The sequence below is a fragment of the Thermobia domestica genome, chromosome 18, assembly GCF_964235325.1.
Source record: "Thermobia domestica chromosome 18, izTheDome1.hap1.1, whole genome shotgun sequence".
Lineage (NCBI taxonomy): Eukaryota > Metazoa > Arthropoda > Insecta > Zygentoma > Lepismatidae > Thermobia > Thermobia domestica.
The window spans coordinates 7,566,694-7,586,207 of NC_137471.1; the positions used below are offsets into that span (position 1 = coordinate 7,566,694).

Consider the following 19,514-nt stretch of genomic DNA (forward strand, 5'->3'; position numbering starts at 1 on the left):
CACAAAATACTTCGTGATTCTGTTTCTGAAGGTAACTAAAACATTTTAATGACATTTTTAATACGTCATAGCATATGATTAAGATGTTTCTCAAGCAAAAATATTTTATTGAAACTCTTACCACATGAATTCATAGTTATTTCTATGTTCGACCCCGACTATGGTTACCTACTTCTAATGATTGGCTTTTGTCTTAATATTACTTTTGGAATTAAAATTACTCAGATTTACCTAAATAATTAGGTTTGTCTAAGTAATACTTTTTTCTATATAAGGCATTAATAATAACTGCATTTTGTCTCTAAACAAGTAATTGCTTTCTTTTCTCATTGTTACTACAGGAGGAAGAGTTTGCCGGAAGTCCAATGCTTTGTCTGACACCTGGTGGGAAAAGTTGGATTCTTGCTGGAGTTAGTAACTGGAGAATTGCTTGTGCCAAAGCAGGAACCGAAAGGCCAAGACTCTACGATAAAATGTCTTCCAACGTGGACTGGGTGCATAAAACCATGCGTGGTATACAATGATTGACAACTAAGTTTTAAATATATCAGACTTCTAAAAGTTTTAGTTACAAAACAAAAAAGAAATAAAAAGACATAAACTTATGAACAAAAGTTGTGATGTTTTGTTTCGATTCAGAAACAAATGAACATTATCGTGATTATTGTGTGAGGAAATCAGTTCCATTGTAAATATTAGTTAGCGGTTCCTAAACAATAAAAAAGACTTGTTTTATTGTGTGCTGTGGAAAGCAAAATGATAGTCGATTAGCAGGCATAGATAAAGAATAGATTGGCAATCGTAACAAAACAAGTGAAGCCAGAAGTCAAACACTTAAAATATAGTAGATTCCGTAGAATCAATGATTTAAATAAGGAGTGAATCATGATTACGTATTCTAGGATTACAATGAATGATAAATAGACCTGTTATATTGTTAATTATTTTATATCATGCTAAAAGTATTATATATTTTGTTATTATGCAGAGAATTTAATGTTAAGAGCAGTTAATGTATTGTAACCGTAGAGTTTATACATAAACGGAGATGCCTTCATTTACCTCAGCAATGCTATCGAAGTGGATCAATAAAATTTGCGTTATACATAAAAAAATGCATTCTTTTATCTCAGCAATGTTATCAAGTGAAGCAACAAAATATGTTGCATAGAGTTTGTATCATTGCGGATTCGGCCATATTGATCAATTGAAATTTATTTTCAGCTATGTTAAAATGCTAAAAATATAGCGTATACAGATCAATATGACTTCTCTATGAATTAGCTGCGAACGTACATTAGGTTCGTCTGATGACTGCCACAATATGACTAATGAATATTTGTTGTCATGACTTTAAGAAAACTACTTTTATGAAAGCAAAAGAAATGAATTAGCTTTCTTCGATCATTATTTGTTTCTCGTTTCGCTTCCAGATAGCTCCAATACAAAATATAGCAGAAATATTGCCAGTCTATTCTATATAATGTCTATAACAATTAGTATATGACTTTTAGATTGTCTTTCAGACAGTTAGATGCCATGTAAAATACTTTTTGTCGTCTCAGAGAGGATATTTTCATTGTAATTATATATAGTGAACAGAACGGTTTTAAGTGTTTAAAACAGAGGGAAGGTATTTTTATAATTCATTACAATTAATTCTGTGCTTCCAGAATCCTCCTGCTGAAAAAAATACATCTCCAATAACAAAATTATTTATTTTCTTCTTTAAGAAAATTTATAAAATAGTTTTGTTATTCTTTCAAGGAAAAGGAAAATTTACCAAAAAATTGTATAACTTGACAAACAGTTCCAGAAATCTGTTGAACTGTTTGTGTATTATGATAATATATTGTACCATCAATTTTTAAGATTTAGGCTAAGAATCAGTTTTAAAGATGCTACGATCATACTCCAAACCCATGACAATATAAGAAAAGTACTGTACGTTAATTCTTACATTGTTTTGTTTGCCATGATCCAGTGTAGAGATTCATGTTGTTGACAATTTGATACGTTTTGCAATGTTTCATGAAAAGTTTACTTGGTTGATTTTAGTGTTCTCTTTTTGTTCCAGCAGCAACATCACACAAAAATCTGTGACTGAAAGTACAAACATCTGCTTCTATATTGAGCCATATTCACAAGCAGGGCATACTAGACCTCTTTCCTACACGTAGCAACTACTTATCTGGTATATAGCATTCGTTATCATCGGGGAGATTTCCCAGAACGGTTTGTGGCAGACGCAAACTAAAGAAGAGCTACTACGTACATTCAAAATAAATGTTACATTATTGAACTATTGAGTATATTAACCATTTCTATGTACGCATATCATTGATCTAAGTGTAGTCGTTGCACAGACGAGGATATGTTAAACTAGTGAAAATATGTGAATCTAGAAAAGTCCTTTACCCAAGCGTCGTCCGCATATCGTAAGCGGGGTTTTAAGATCCACTTTGCACTAATCTAGTATTATGCAACTTAAAAATTTTCAATCAGATTTGATATATAAATTACACTGCACCATTCTAAAAGGTCAATTTATTGAAACATAAAAATAAAATAATGTACTCAGAATTAACGTGTGAGTTCTACACTGAGCTGTCTGGAAATCTTAAGTTGATGTTACATTCATCGAGTCTGGCTTAGTCCATGTTTTCAAGTGTATTCATTTACGGAAACCTCAACCAGAGTATTCATGTGATATAGAGCTAAGTGAAACAGGGTTAAAGTTCTTCTGAAGTAGTTCAATGATCAAGTTCTACAATTTGTGAGATTAATAAAAATAAAAGCAAGCATAAAGCAAAGAATGTGAAATATTTCTCAGATTTACGAGATTTAATTTCATTTGTGGTAATACTTCAAGAGGAAACAAAGTTATGTGTATTTTGAACCGATGAGTATTGTGAATAGATTTTTTTATACGTTGTGCATATTGTGTGTTATATGTTGATTGTTTTATAACAAATAGATTAGTTGAATGTACCAAAACGACAAATAAAACTGTTATTTTTGTGAATGTGTTATTAATTATTCAAATCATTATCATTAGTTTATTCGATTTACTTCAATATTAATACTTTTATAAAATCAACTCATATATATATATATATATATATATATATATATATATATATATATATATATATATATATATATATATATATATATATATATATATATATAGTACAAACAGTTAAACACAATCCAATCACTCCACTGATTGTTGTATTCTGCTGTGAAATACTTGATAGCTAGCTGATAACGAAAAACACTTCCTTTTTCTTATGCGATAATCCTAACTAATCGAAATTTGTGATTGAATTTCAATCTCTTATTCGTGTGCTTAAAATGAATGACCGCTATATTTGTATGTCATTTGTTGGTTCAGCGGAAACTGTCTTCGCCGTCTAGTAGTCAAACAGCTTAGAGAAAGATATGTTCCATGTTTCTCAAGTGTCTACGATGGTACTAATAAAACAAGGATTTAAAAATGTAACAAAATTTAAGGCATTTTAAGAAGTAAACAATTTGTTTCTTTATTCATTATCAATTATTTGAATATATATACCTAAGGACTAAATTGTAGTGTACTAATTTGTAATATTATAGGTTACAAACAAGTATTTAACATAATGCTCAGTAACAAGGGCGCCCATCAGGGAGTAAGGTTTGGAGCCTGTCCCCTTAGAGGAAATTGTACTTGGAAATATCGAAAAAACAATAGGATTTTTACATTAGTTATAGCAATATTTGAAACGCCGCTTATATCTGCCCCCCCTTGGAAACCACAACATGGGCGCCCTTGCTTAGTAATAAAGTCAAATCATTGAATTTACTATATCACTTATGTATGTAACTAGTGTTACTTTCTTTAGGAACACAGTACAATCAGTGCCTAGGAACATGCATGTACACAGTGATGCAGTTCTTTTAAAAGCTGTAATGTATGCTACACGTAAAAGAACATGAAGGCTGTTGGGATAGTAATTTTATTTAATACCTTTACATAAATGGGCATTATTTTAAGACTGAGTTAATTATGCTAATTAACTCTCATGTTTGGGTTTCATCTTACGAAACGAAATCTTATTCATACTTAAGAAACAATACAAGCTGATTTGATAGTAGTGTGCTAATTTCTAGCATGCAAGTTCGTCATGGATTCAGTAAGGAATGTATTCAGAGAGGAGCCCGAGGAAATTTACCCCGGAGGAAACATTTTCCCAAGTGAATTAAATACTATTCTTATCACGCACAAGCTTAAGATGATAATCATGTCTCCAGTACCATTATCGAATTACTTTACACATGAACAATATTATTTTACTGTCGTTTTCTTTAGCCAATGGAACATACTCGTAAATTGTTTATATTAGTACATGAAATGTATATAACTGACATAATTGACATAGTTTGGTAAATAGTGGTCTATGTTAAAATTCAGAGACTTAATGAGGTATTTTGAACACACAAGTTCACATTTAAATCAACATATAAAGAGATATGATAGCATAGTGAGGATAAACTAATTTGAATTGGCTGATTACTGAATGAAACTTAACTTATAGTTTCACGTCCCACGCGTATACCTGGTAGGGTAAGAGAAACGAATGGTTAATGAAAGTGAATGATTATAAAATAATTGGTGGAACGGTCATGTGGGAGGAAATGTCAGAACCACGACAAAACTCACCCACTATAAACTTACATTGGCTAGGATCGAAACTGGGACCCTTCGCACTATAGCATTCCACAACTTATCCACCGTGTTCCCTGATTATTGAATAATACGAAAATTGTAATGTCATAACGAGTAATATAGTGAACAAATTAGCGCTCTTTTATTTTTCTTGAATTCTTGTTTTTAAGCCCTCTTATATATTTGCCGCCCCGTCATACTACTGACCATGACATTTTGACAATGAAAGTCTATTTTCCTCCAACATTTTTAGAATTTCTGTTTCTAACCCACCAGCCGTCAGATCAGTAATACTTTTGAAACCTAAGAAACATTCATTAATTTTGATTTCTAAAGGGTTTCCAGATGGGTCCCTATCAAGAGTAACACATCGAATATTTGATTTAATTGGCTCTTCTTGGTAATATCTCGAGAAGCGTCCGTAATTATAGAGAAATCTGCGCAGATTTTATCTAATTTAATAACTCGTCTTTTACTTTTTCTGGACGGAAGTTCGATTATTTCATTTAAAATTTCTGGGCTAATACTTCTCAAATCATTTCAGCCCGCTGATAAGTTGCTCCAAAACAGGGTCATATTAACCAATAATTCTATAACGGATATAAAATTCCCACTAAGTGCTTTCCCTATTTCTTCTATATGACCTCGAAATGCTAGGTTGGACGCTGTTAGTGTAAGAGTAACGCTAACAATACGAACAATTACTTGTTTCCACTTATTCACTTCCTTTTTTAAAATTTCTGATTCCATATGTTCATTTATTGTTTCTTTTCTTTTCCACGTATTAAATATAACATGCATTTAGATGAGATTTGCTACTTTCCTTCCAAGGAATTGAACTCCAGTGAAATTCAGGAAAAAATGAATTATGTATTAAAAAATAAATACAAAATATATTTTCAGGGTAACTCTTACAGGCATTATGTTATTATAAAATTAATGCTACTTCTCAAACTGATTAGAGTGAACAGATGAATATTTGAATAACAAAACCACTTGCATAAGTTTCTCAAAGTATCAAGTTTGAAAAACAAAGTTTGTCATTTCATTGTTATCTCATTGCACAAAAGTACCGGTGATGAAACAATTGCCAGAAAATCACGCGGCCGCTTCTTTGATCAATTCATGAAAAAGATGAGTGCCAATATTAGGTACCTAAGTTCATTATTTAAAAAAAAACCTCTTGCAACTATACTTAGTACATTGTAATACTTAGACTTAAAATAAAAATACAGCTGTTTAAAGATGATTGCCTTTGTCTTTGAATTTCATATGTGGACAACAATATAGAGATTTTCAGATAGAGGAGGGAGAGGGACAGGTTTTTTAAACAAGACCGTACATCTGATATGTTTGAACTATATGCAACTTGTGCTTATGGGCTAAACTCAGTCCTCTGAACTTAATCGACAAATGATTATGTATTGCAGGCACAAAGATAACACTAGGCACCCAAGTTTTAAAATTATATTGTGTGTGAAAACAGACAGTAGAATTAATTCTTTGTCACCTGAGACCTAGAGTCTGAAAGAAATTTAGAGTGAGTTCAAGGGGAATTTCTCTACCCATAAATAAAAATTGTGAGTTTATCATGTGTTGAATCAATGATACGCTTACATTATCCATACGCTGATGTTTTATCAATACTTTTATTCCACATTTACCAAAAGGCTCGATCACGATAATAATCCTAAAAGAAAGATGCACTGTAATCAAATTTTACATGCCAATGCCGAAAGGCAAGTTATCCAATCCCATAGCCCTTTAAAAAATGAAGGAAAATTTTCTTCTTCACGTTTTTCTCCCAAAGGGTTCAAATTCATCGAAAAAATGAAATGAAATTTCTTTAGTTTAACGTCCCATTATTATACTCTTTATGCTAGAGAAAACAGATGATTAATGAAAGTGAAAGATTGTAAAATTAATTTTTGAGCTCACTCGGATTTCAACCTAGAACCACGTACAACAAAGGCACATGCGCTAGCCAATAAACCAATGGAGAGGACTTCCACAGTTCTCGAGTGGAAAGGTATCGGAATTCTTCCTTGGCTAAAACTCGAGAAAATAATTTACTAACCGATAAACATACATTTAAAACAAACACAAGCATCACGAGCCTTAGCTTTATTTAAACTTACAGTTGCAAGGTATTGCGCAAGTCTCTAAGCTATCAACCCTAATAAGCTTTTAGTCATTGGCATTGTTATTCCTGTGTTTTACAGGTTGCTCCTGTCTTATAATGAAATCAAATAAAATGCAATTTTTATACAATCTGCCTAATACATGGTACAAACTCAATTGCGTGCCATGTTGTTCTTAAATTGTTAATTTCCATGCATATGTCATTATCCACACTACATCTGCATTACTTCATGAATAACCATTCTGCATTCAATAACAACTATGTAATTTATAGCGTTCTTATTAAGCGAAACAGATTAGGCTACTTATAACATGTAAACTGCAACTTTTAGAAATCGTTGGATACACTGCAGAGTGACGCTCTCCGCTCCCCTGTCCCGACGCGGTTACCGAGAAACCCCAAGCACCGGAGGTGAACGCTCTACCACTGAGCCACCGCGCCCCCTATCATAGTTTGGGCCAATTATGCAAACTATTGCTCGCTGGTTGTGTATATTTTTTTTGCTGAAAAATATGAAGGAAAAAATTTTAAAAAATAATACAAGCAAAAAGCAAATCAATAAAACAAATGTGGTTCGAACTTCCTTTAATATAGCTAAATTCATCTTATCACATAACTTCTGTCATAGGAATTGTACTCTCAACAAACTGGGAAAAAGTTTGATAAGAAAAAGGAAAATTTTGTATCAGTCGAGGGAATTTTTAAAGAAAAACTACGAACACTGGCTGCGAATGGAAGTTTGGAACATTCAAATCAAAGCTATAAAACTTCTTAATAATAATAATAATAATAATAATAATAATAATAATAATAATAATAATAATAATAATAATAATAATAATAATGATAATAAAGCTTGGTATTGGGACTGAAAATAAAAGATACGATAATTTTACAATAAGAACGACAATTTTAAGTGCTGCATACGATAATATGTTCTGAACAGTTTGGCAACGCTGAAGCTATAATAGGCCTACTCAGTACTTAGATTTCGAGCTGGAGATTAGTGCATCATGGCTGGGGAAGCAGACGTGAAGCCTGAACTTGTTTGCGAAATGCAGACAAATAATTTTAATAAGGAAGACCCACTCGAAGACAAAGGATTTATATATCCAGTGATTACCGACAACAATGATTCCACATTCCAGACATTGAAAGTGAGCAATGTTGCGAAGAGTGAAACAAGTACTTCTACCACAAGTGTGAAACTAGAAACTCCATTTCAAATGAGCTGTAAATTGAACGGGAATTCAGGAATGTCCGAATATGATGTGGATCACCAGAAATGTATCACGCATGAAATTAAATTGAAACAAAATGAAGTAGAGGATATTAATTCACTTGTGCAAGAAAGGTAATGCGTGCAGGTGAAGTTTAGGAATACCACTCGAACTAATTGTTCAAAAATTATAATTCTTACATTAATTACCTTCTTATTCTCCAAAATATTAGTGGAGTTTTACTGTAACCTTAGGTTATAGTTTAGTTTATATCAGTGTAGGGGTCCCGCATAATTTTCCAAAGAATGATAGAATTCCCTTATTTCTACTAATATTAGGTCAGTTCAGGTTAGCTTAGGTTACTTTATGTTAGGTTAAATTTGGTTACGTTATATTACGTCTAAGTACTTGCATCATTCATTTCTCCTGTAAATTTTGTTTTTACTTGCTTCCGGACCCCTCGTACTAAACATACTCCGAACTCTAATGGATCCGTATAATAAAACGGTACGAAAATATTTACACTGGACAACATGATATTACCCAACTTAGCATAGGTGAAATTCAAGGAGCCAGCAGAACTAATTGTTGAAAATTTAGAATTGTTTAGATCTGCGTATAAATACAGCGTCCAGATATGTGGTATAAAAATTACAGTACAGAAATACAAGACCAACTTTTGCTAGGTGGCTACTAAAGTGCACGACTACCTAACTAAGTAAGGGCAGGTTGGGCCGCGGTGGGTCAGTGGTAGAGCGTTCACCTCTGGTGCTTGGAGTCCCGGGTTCGATCCCAGCCCCGCCAAGTGAACTTTGTGGTAGACAAACACCGTGTGCGTGGGTTTTCTCGGGGTTCTCCCGTTTCCTCCCACTCTTAATTCCACCATTTCATTCATTACTCATCATCACCGTCTCCTTTAGCCTAACCGGCATATGCGTGGGACGTAAAACTTAAAGATTTCATTTCATTTTTTCAAGTAAGGGCAGGACAAATCTCACGCGCGAGATGCGCACAAAGGAAGCAGCCACGTCAGCAATGGTAGGTGCTGGTTTACGCCATAGCACGGATAATGATACACGAGGATTTCACAGTAAAACTGGTACAAAATGCACTTGTAATTGTTTGACATTAGTAACGCTACACTTGTAAACATAGCATACAATATTATTACTCGGTATTTAATTCTTCAATCTGCAGAAAATTGCTGCCTATACGTAAACACGTCTTTCCAAAAATAGTTGAATTTTACATAAATTTTGCGAAATGTTGTGCGCCTAAACCTGAGCAGCATCTGGTAATGTTTTATTTTTAACTATTGTCCCTAATTATGGATCATAGTTACATTCAAAAATATTAACTTACCTTAGTATGAGACAAACTCTTACTGTCTTAATCGTTTTATGGGTAATATCGCGCTGTTAGGTGCAGGTTCACTAAGAGAATGAATAAAAAACTCGGACCAACATGAAACCCCAACCAACTTGTGATAGGTTCCCTCTAAAAAGGACATGTTATCAAACCAAGTTAGGGTACCAGCGCAGCTGGCTATGTTCGTTGTCATTTTAACCCTGGAAGTCCCAAACGGGTCCATTGGACAAATATGACTTTTCGTTTATTAATTACAGAGTAAGTTGTCGTGAGTAGTCGCTAATATTCCGTGACTTTTTCTTTATGGTGCTCTTCTCCCTTGTTATGTCAGAAATACTTTGTTCTTTTAAGTCAAGTGGTATATATAAAAATTATAGCATTGTGTACCAGGTGGGTCCAGTGGACCCACTGTATACTTTAAATAGGAATACTGGTTCAAATTTTGTTTTGATTTACATTGTGGATCATTGATGGAAGAATTATCGTCAGCGTGTTCTTTATTCTTTGTTATTAGTATCATGTTTCAAAATGTTTTACATATAAAGAAGTTTAATGCAGTTTTAGTAAGTTTTCCTAATTATTCCTCTTTTACGTAATGTTTACTGGTTTATGGTATTTTCTCCCTGACACCACTTCTCAGGGGTATATTATAAATTTCTACCTATAATATATTCTAAACCAGCCAGTGCAAGTTTCACTTTAGTCATTGGATTTAGTGTGTGAGGATAATGGTACGTGGCGGACTTTCCGATAACGATATACGCCAATGTCTGTTGGCAGAAGAGAAGGATTTATCTGGTGATTCTACATATGATGGAGAAGTGGACTGTGAATTATTAGTTATCTGCAAGTGAGAGTGATTTTTCTTATGTTAGTGACAGTGACGTGGAAGAAGAAGCAATTTTCCGCTCTAGAAGCGGCTTAGAACATTAGAATTTAGTACCCTCCACTACCAGTCGCGGGCGTGCTGGTGCTGCCAATGTACCTAGAAAGGACCGTGGACCTACACGGTATGCTAACAGGGAAGTTGATGATGAGAAATCTGCTTTTTGTCTATTTTTTCGCAGAAACATTCTGGAAACAATTTGCAAGTGGACTAACAAGGAAGGTAGGATAAAATTTCCTCGTGAGTGGAAACCCGTTACTGTTGAGGAACTTCAGAAATATATCGGCGTGCTAATATTTATTGGGGTTTTACAAATCAAAGAATGAAGAAACTAGGCAGCTCTGGAGTAAGGAAAACGGTCGACCTATCTTCAATTCCATTATGAGCAGGTTTTCAACGAATCAATTTTGCTCTATGTTTTGATGATGCAGAGCTGAGGCACCAGAGAACACCTGATGATAAACTATCTTCAAATCGTGCAGTGTTTGAAGACTGTGTTAAAACTTTGTAGGACGCTTATATTCCCGGAGATAACATGACGGTAGACGAACAGCTTGTGACTTTTCGTGGACGTTGTCCCTTTCGGCAATACATAACAAGTAAACCGGGTAAATATGGAATAACTTCTGGATTATTTGTGATAGCACGACAAGCTATATGTGGAAGATGCAAATATATAGCGGAAAAAGCCCAGAACAGGGAAGAGAAGTCAATCAAGGGAAAAGAATCGTTCTTCAACCGACAGAAGAAATTGTTGGAAGTTGTAGAAATATTACTGGGGATAACTGCTTTACAAGTCTTTCTCTTGCACTAAATTGAATTAACGAAAACTCACCTACGTCGGAACTATACGGAAGAGTAAGCCAGAACTCTCAACTTCATTTACCAAAGCGGATAAAAGTAGGGCTGTAGGAAGCAGTTTGTTTGGATTCCAACAGGATTCCATGATTGTTTCGTACTGTCCAAAGAAGTACAAAACTGTTACTCTTCTAACAATGCATAACTAGCCTGAAGTTGACACTTCTACAGCAGAGAAAAAGCCAGAAGTAATCCTTTACTATAACAAAACAAAGTCTGGCTATAAGATACTATGGACCAGATGAGCCGCTGTTACAGCACAAAGCGAAAGACAAGATGGCCTCTGGTAGTATTCTTCAACATGATTGATATAAGCGCACTCAAAGCTTATATTATATTCTTGTCACTACAGAAGAAAGACAAGAGGCAGAGATCGTAACGCCGTAACTTCCTGATTTCCCTCGGCAAAAAATTGGCCCATATTGGAAGAGAAGCCACACAGAAACTGATCAGCTCACGGAAAAAGAGTTATCCAAAAAGAAAGATCGATGCGGGATCTGCCCATCAAAACGGGATCGCAACACAAGAACCTTCTGTACCAAATGCAAGACAAATGTGCGTTCTGAGCATAGCAGAGTTGTTTGTGAAAAATGTTTCGTACACTAACCTTAACAAATGCACAACAAAAGGCAAAGGGATCGCAATTTTGAGTTTTTTGGAAGCAAATATTTGCTACTCGTAATCAAATGTTGTTATTATGTGTATGTAAAAGGTTGACTATTTTATTATGCCTAAAAATTAGAACTTCTATTTGAGCTCATATAAAGAAATAGTAATACTGCTAAGTTATCATATTTCTAGTGTACGGTATAACTACGATAACTACGTATTTAGTTGTTAATTTTCTCCCAAAACTTTAATTATATGTCTAAATGGTCTCAATATATTATTGTGGGTCCAGTGGACCCGACTGGTACACAAAGGTATAAAAATATGTCTGGAGTTCCAGGGTTAAAGGTGAATGGTACTCGCCAGATATGGCGTATGGTGATAATGGTGCCTTCCATTTCAATTCAGGCAGAGCATGTACCATCACCATCTCAGATATTGTTGAAACTTTTTTTATAGCAACTAGACATGCTTCTAAGAGACCAATATTTTTTTGTTTTGTCGAAAACAAATTTTCCCGCCAAGTAATGGGCCATCAAAGACGTGGAGTACAATTTATGTATTGTAGAAAACATGGAAAATGGTCAACTTCGGAGTCTCACCATTCGGCTATGGAGACAGGTAGAGGTATAATTCATGTTTGGTATGCACAAAGTGATATAAATAAACTATATTTTATTACAGTTTGGTTTGCGCATACGTATCTTTTTGTACATACATTAACAAATGAACATCAATTTATCTGAAAAGTCAAAGTTTGCGAATTTTTTTCCAGCACTTTCGGTTCGAATTTTAAAATTCTGTTTTCACAGTTAGTAAGACATGGTTACCCGCTTACCAAAAAAATTGTGTATCTCTTCTGTGTGCAACCGTTTTGTCGCAAAAATTCGATAAATTTTAAAGTTTTCAAAAATCGCCATTTTCTCGAATTTTTTAAAATTCTGAAATTTTGTCAGATGGTTCAACTTTACATGAATAATAAACACACCAATACCTATCTCGACCAATGCTTCAAGAATTAACTGCAGCCTTTTAAAGTTAGCGAAGTTTCGTTAACTTTGATGTCACAGTTAGCAACACTGGGAACAATAAAAGTGCAATGATTTGATCATGTTTGTGCTTCACATTCATTAAATGAAGAATAAAAGGTTTTCTTGACTTTTTTTTTTCATTATTTTGATCACGAAGGCTCTCGGAAATAGTAAAATGAGCCTCCCCCTACTCCTCCGTTTTCTTAAACCGAAATAATCTGAGGTGGAAATTACGATTACGAAGCACACAACTTTTAACTTTACTTGAAATGGCCATCCAATAAATTCTGATCTACAAAAAGCCTGAACTGTTACCTCAGTGATGATTTGGAATGCTCCAGATAAAGTCTAAATTAAGTGTGATGTCATTACAGTGATCAAAAAGGGACAAAAAGTTAAAAAAATCGAAACGTTTTCCTACGTGTTCCAAAGAAATTTACTGACTTTTTAAACAGAACAATCCCAACATAAGAATGGGTCACTTGCAATTTTTCAGTATTCGACTAAAATGGTTCAGTCCACAACCTGCGAGGGAAGTGTGTATGTGTGTGTGTGTATTGTGCAAATTTAAATTAGCTGCTACTGCGTTGCTACAAATCAAAGATGCAGCCTGTATTGAAGCTGTCATGAATGACCTATTTCCTTTATGGTATGATCCGTAGAAAATCACAACTGTCTTCTCCAAGAATGTGGTTAATGTCCTGGAGTGGAAGGAATAAGTGTGGAGTCTTTAATTATTGATCCTCATGAAAATGAAAGTGTTACGTATGCCATATAGGAAAACAATAATCTCGTTGAAAAACTGTGCCACTTTCTGTTTTCGTATCGTACATTGCTGGTTTAACTGTAAGAATTGTAATTCATGACTACATCAAGAAAATCCAAACAGAATTAATTGCTACCGAAAAGCACCGTATAAAATTTCAAGATACAAATTCTATTTTACTTCATGTGGACTTCGCTGAAAAGTGGACTGTTATTCTGCAAAGTGAAATTCAGAGTTATCACCGGAATATGAAACAACTGGCAGTTTTGTTGTAATAAACGACGATAAAACACACGATTCGGCTCATCTACTCATAGCCATAGAGAAGTTGCTAAAAATACTCGAAGAAAAGCGAAAATATATTTTATAGAAAAAGGTTTGAATACGAGAAAATAAATGTCTACAATTTCCCAAACCGTGTTAGTGATTTCTGATGGTGCTGCATTCCACTTGAAAAATCGCTTTCAGATGTTCGAGATGCAGACAGATCCGATAAAGCAGTGGCTTTGCAGTGAAACCGGCCATGCAAGGATCTCGGCGACGGTATTGAGGGGGGGGGGAGGTGTAAAGAATGTGGCAACGCGGCATAATCTTAGGCAAAAACAGATACACAGTATTAAAACCGCAGAAGAATAAAATTGAAATGAAATCTTTAAGTTTTACGTCCCACGCTTATGCCGGTTAGGCTAAAGGAGACGGTGATTATGAGAAATGAATGAAATGGTGAAATGCAGAAAGTGGGAGGAAACGGGATAACCCCGAGAGAACCCCCGAGTACGGTGTTTGTCCACCACAATGCCCACACGGCGCGATCTGAGATCGAACCAGGGACCCCAAGCACCGGAGGTGGACGCTCTACCACTGAGCCACCGCGCCCCCACTAAAACCGCAGAAGAATTCGTGAGTATAGTACAAGTACAAACTCCGCGTATTACTCTCGTTTTTGTTGCCTGGAACTGAATTCGACGACTTCCGGAAGAAAAAAAAGAAAGTATGCGACCGGTAACTGGTATTCAACGAAGTCATCTTTGGCTTTCGGAAAATGGCGAAGTTTTTATGGCAGTAACGGGTAACCATGAACTAACTTCATGCTTCCCCCAAAATCAACTTCTGCAATTCAAAGTGTAGATTTAAGAAATCTGCAAAAAGGAACTTTTGTTACATACATATATGTATGATAACCAGTGGTGCGTAGCAGAAATATTATGAATAAATCATGAATTACGTGAAGTTGAAGTGCTGTTTATGCTTCCACTTGGACCTTCAGCATTTGTGACTATCGACAATGTGCTACGCAGGAGCGGATCCAGGACGGACTCCTGGAAGAGGAGGGAGGTAATACTGCTACTTAGAGCTACTTTTAAGAGCTCTAAACTCTGAGATCGGTTTTATTTATATATAAAATAAAAAAGGTTCTTCCCCCTAGATCCACTCCTGGACAAGTTGTGAGTGAGCGAACACCTATTGTAGAACCTGCACGGTTACATGCAATTAGCGAAGAAGACATCAACCAAGCAAATGATTGGACCATGTAAAAAAATAGAAAATCAACAAAAAAATCAGTGAAATTTTGTTTCCGAAGGCCATTTTGAGTAAATGAACTTGAAATTTGTGCGTTTCGTAATCGTAATTTCCACCTCACATTATTTCGGTTTAAGAAAACGGAGGAGTAGGGGGAGGCTCATTTTACTATTTCAAAGAGCCTTCTTGATCGAAATAACAAAAAAAAAAGCAGTCAAGGAAACCTTTTATTCTTCATTTAATGAATATAAACCACAAACATGATCAAATCATAGCACTTTTATTGTTCCCAGTGTTGCTAACTGTGACGTCAAAGTTAACGAAACATCGCTAACTTCAAAAGGCTGCAGTTAATTCATGAAGCATTGGTCGAGAATGGTATTTGGAGTGTTTATTATTCATGTAAAGTTGAACCATCTGACAAAATTTCAGAATTTTAGTAAATTCGAGAAAATGGCGCCCAAAAATGGCGATTTTTGAAAATTTTACAATTTCTCAAATTTTCTGCGACAAAACGATTGCACACAGAAGCGATACACAATTTTTTTCGGAAAGCGGGTAACCAGGTCTTACCAACCGTGAAAACAGAATTTTAAAATTCGAAATGAAAGTGCTCAAACTTCGACTTTTCAGATAAATTGACGTTCATTTGTTGATTTATGTACAAAAATATGCGCATGCGCAAACCAAACTATAATAAAATATAGTTTATTTATATCTTTATGTACATACCACAACAAGAATTATAACTTTACCTGTCTCCAGCCGAATGGTGAGGCTCCGAAGTTGACCATTTTCCATGTCTTCTACAATTCATAAATTGTACTCCACGTCTTTGATGGCCCAATACTTGGCGGGAAAATTTTTTTCGACAAAACAAAAAATATGAGTCTCTTAAAAACATGTCTAGTTGCTATAAAAAAAGTTTTAACAATATCTGAGATGGTGAATGTACAATTTTATATTTTTTTTGCCTAAGTTGAAATGTAAGGCACTTATGTAAATTTGATAGGGGATGGTAAAAAGAAAAGTAGAAACGAATGGAGATTAAACTATTTACATGAGAGTTCGCCAAAATCGTAATATTCCAAATTGTGGATGCGTCAAAATATCAAGTAATATTTTCAATTAAGTAGATATTTTAAATATCTACAATCAGTATTAACAGATCAAAACTATATCGACGAAGAAACTAAATGTTGCCTAAAAGCAGAAAATTTATATTAACTATTCAATTCAGTATATTTTGTCGTTGGGAATTCTATCAAGGAATATGAAGGTTAAAATATTTTAAACGATAATCATGTCGTTGTGCTGTATGGTTTCGAAAGTTGGTCGCTTACTCTGATGGAAGAACGCAGACTTATAATATTTGAAAATTAAATCGTGATACGAATTTTCGGAACCAAGGGGAATGGGATTGATGAATGGCGGATATTTCATAACGGTGAACTACATAATTTGTATCGTTTACCGAACATTGTTAGGTTCACGAAATCTACGAGGCTCAGGCAAGCAGGTCATGTAGCCGGAATTTGGCTATTGGTAAAACTGAATTTCAGAAAGAAACCAAATTTAAAAAGGGGTACACAAAAAAAAAATCTGAACCATGGTGTAAATCAGCAAGAAAGTAATAGTATGATAAACTTTATGGGTTGAGATATCCGTGAGAGGAAAGAAGACCCATAAGATTCAGTAATACAGAAGTCATATGAATGTGAATGTTGTGAAAAGAGCCTGATTTTCCACCTCCAGGCTGAAGGCATGTGGAAGTTAAATCCTATAATTTACGTGCGAGAATTTCTATTACAGAAGACTCAGCTGTTATTTCGTCCTTAACTGAAAAAAAAACTGGCCAGCTTTTTTTTTTCTTTCTTTTTTAACCTGACTACGATATGGGACTAAGCAAAGTTTCTCAGGTATGGCACGATATAATCCCAACAGTATGAGTTTAAGGAGAGATTCTAGTGTTGCGTGATATATCTACTAAATCGTTGATAGTGTTGTTGACACAATAATGACGTAGCGAAAAAGTTATCGCTGTAGCTAGTAACTGCCATGTCGAAGAACACACACGAACCGTTTGGATGATAATGAAAAGGGGACTTCTCTTCTGTAGATGGGTACATTTTCTAAAATATTTTCATAAAAAGTAAATTCAAAACTATGAACTGTTAAGTTATGGTTTGTGTTGCCAATATAACAGAAATATAAATTGTTTATAAGACATTGAACTTCAGATTTCACACTCGGAAAGTTACAATTTTGGAGATAGGCCACTTGGCATCCAAGCGGTCCATATAATTTATGCGTAGAAATTTGCAAAATAAGTTTGAATTTACATGGTAGTTAACAATTTTTATATATCATTTTTCACACAGCAGAATTAAAAAATATATTTTTTTAAAATGATTTTATTGCTTTATATTGATATAGAAAAATTAACAGTGTTTGTACATAAGAAGCACATGTGATAACGGAAACAAAAGTAGAGAAAAGTAATGGCTTGGAGTATAATCTGATCTCAGCTTATCAACTATCATAAGACACGCCGTATATGTATTACCACATGTCATGTTTTACCGAGAACAACTGATTGTTCAAATAAAACAACAAAAGTTATTGTGCTTTACAATTTGGATAGAGCTTGATTGTAAGTAACTTCTTAAAGTGACTTGAATACGGCTTTTACATATTTTTTTTTCTAAAAAAAATGATTCGGGATAACGAAATTTTTATTTCAAGAGTATGTTACAAACGAAATCCTAAATTTCAACATGATCTAAGGTAAAGCAAGAGACGCTTAATCCTCTGATCAAAAATATTCACATCACCATTTAAATCCGATTCATAAGCTAAGATATTAATAATAAAACACTTTTTCTTTAAAACAAGTTTCGCCAGAACGGTTTTCAATTATTTCAAGAGCTGATAATAATTAGCAGTGCTACAAAAGCTAATACTAAAACTGTAAGTAAATGTAAATAATTTAACTTTTGTTAGAGATAAGTTATATTATCCATAGTTCTTTCGATTCTTTCGTTCATTTCTTGCTTCAATTAATCCTCATTACTGGGGCAACCTAAGAACATAAAAAAACACAATAGCAATTTACACATATGGTTGGTACGTTGAACATGGTTGTGGTTGTCTAAGGGTCCAGAAGAAAGTAATTTTAAAAGCATAATTTTAGAAAATAAAGCATAATTTAAAATATATAGCAAAATTCTTGGAAAATTCTGTTTAACTGCAATTTTAACATACTGTATTAATATTTTTTAAAACTGCAATATTTACAATCTAAAATCATTGGGAATATAACAATGCAACAATGAAAAGCTTATGTTTATTTCTGTAAACTTTTGCGATCTAATCCTTTGATGTGGAGAAAAAAAAGGAAAAGAAGAAGAAAACTTTCCGTCAACAATGAATAGTACACAAGAACTCCACACTATATTGTTCTGTGTACCTCTTGAACTTGAGCACTTTCTGTACTTTTTGGTGGCATCTTTTACTTTCTTTTTCTGTGTATATGCACCTGTAAGGCGCACACAAGTGATAGAAAAAAATGACTCGAGTAAAGCATATTTCTTTACGGTGCGTTAAGTAGAAAGTTCGTTAAGTATGAAAGAAGCTGGTTGCATAAAATATTAATAAACGAATCAAGATATTTAGAATATTTAATTTATTGTACATGCATTATACACGATTAATGTTAAACAATGATTGAAATTAACAGTAAAGCATAATTTGGGAAAAAATAAAGCATAATTAAACAAAAAATAAAACATAATGTCGGTTGCTCTACTAATTACTTTTACTAACCAAAAAAACTATCGAGAAAGGGCTCTACTGTACTGGTGCGCAATACATACAGACGAAAGTGAGTTTTGCAAGCAGTGCTACTTCTATTTAGTATACATTTCTGAAAATTAAGCCATATATTGAAACTAGTGATACAGTATGCTAGAAGAATCAAGAGAAAGAAACAACGTGTTACAGCAAAAGAGATTTTTACAGAGGCAGTGAATTATACTGGAAACACTGCAGCTGATGTTTCCATGGCATTAAAAGAGTGTGCTCAGTACGGGTAGCAATGCTTGATCTCCATGTGCTTCCATCGTACTCACAAATTTATTAATGAAAGCTCCTCCGTGGCTAAGCGTTTTGCGTACGCGCCTTTGGCGTGGGAGACCCGGGTTCGATTCCCGGCTGGAGCTCATGTGGTTCGGATTCCACGTTAATCAGTAGGTCCGCGTCTCATATAGCCTTCCTGCTGAACGGGACGTTAAACTCAAAATCAACTCAATTCAAATTTATTAATGATTTGTAGTATGAAGTTCTAGTGCTCCACCAACTTTCCAGTGCCGGATGATAACTTAGTGCATCTGGACGTGCTGTAAG

General features: G+C 34.4%; 2 protein-coding genes across 2 annotated transcripts in view; both read left to right on the forward strand.

Annotated features, from left to right (window-relative positions):
* Positions 1–1,084, forward strand: part of LOC145675652 (atrial natriuretic peptide-converting enzyme) — a 415,955-nt gene extending 414,871 nt beyond the window's left edge. Inside the window, exon 14 of the mRNA XM_081746219.1 lies at positions 342–1,084. Coding sequence (XP_081602345.1) covers positions 342–524 — 183 coding nt within the window. The 3' untranslated portion in view covers positions 525–1,084. The remainder of the gene's footprint in view (positions 1–341) is intronic.
* Positions 1,085–7,816: 6,732 nt separating this feature from the next.
* The window catches only part of LOC145676159 (uncharacterized), a 39,586-nt gene continuing 27,888 nt past the window's right edge, over positions 7,817–19,514 (forward strand). Inside the window, exon 1 of the mRNA XM_081747063.1 lies at positions 7,817–8,205. Within this exon, the coding sequence (XP_081603189.1) occupies positions 7,865–8,205 (341 nt within the window). The 5' untranslated portion in view covers positions 7,817–7,864. The remainder of the gene's footprint in view (positions 8,206–19,514) is intronic.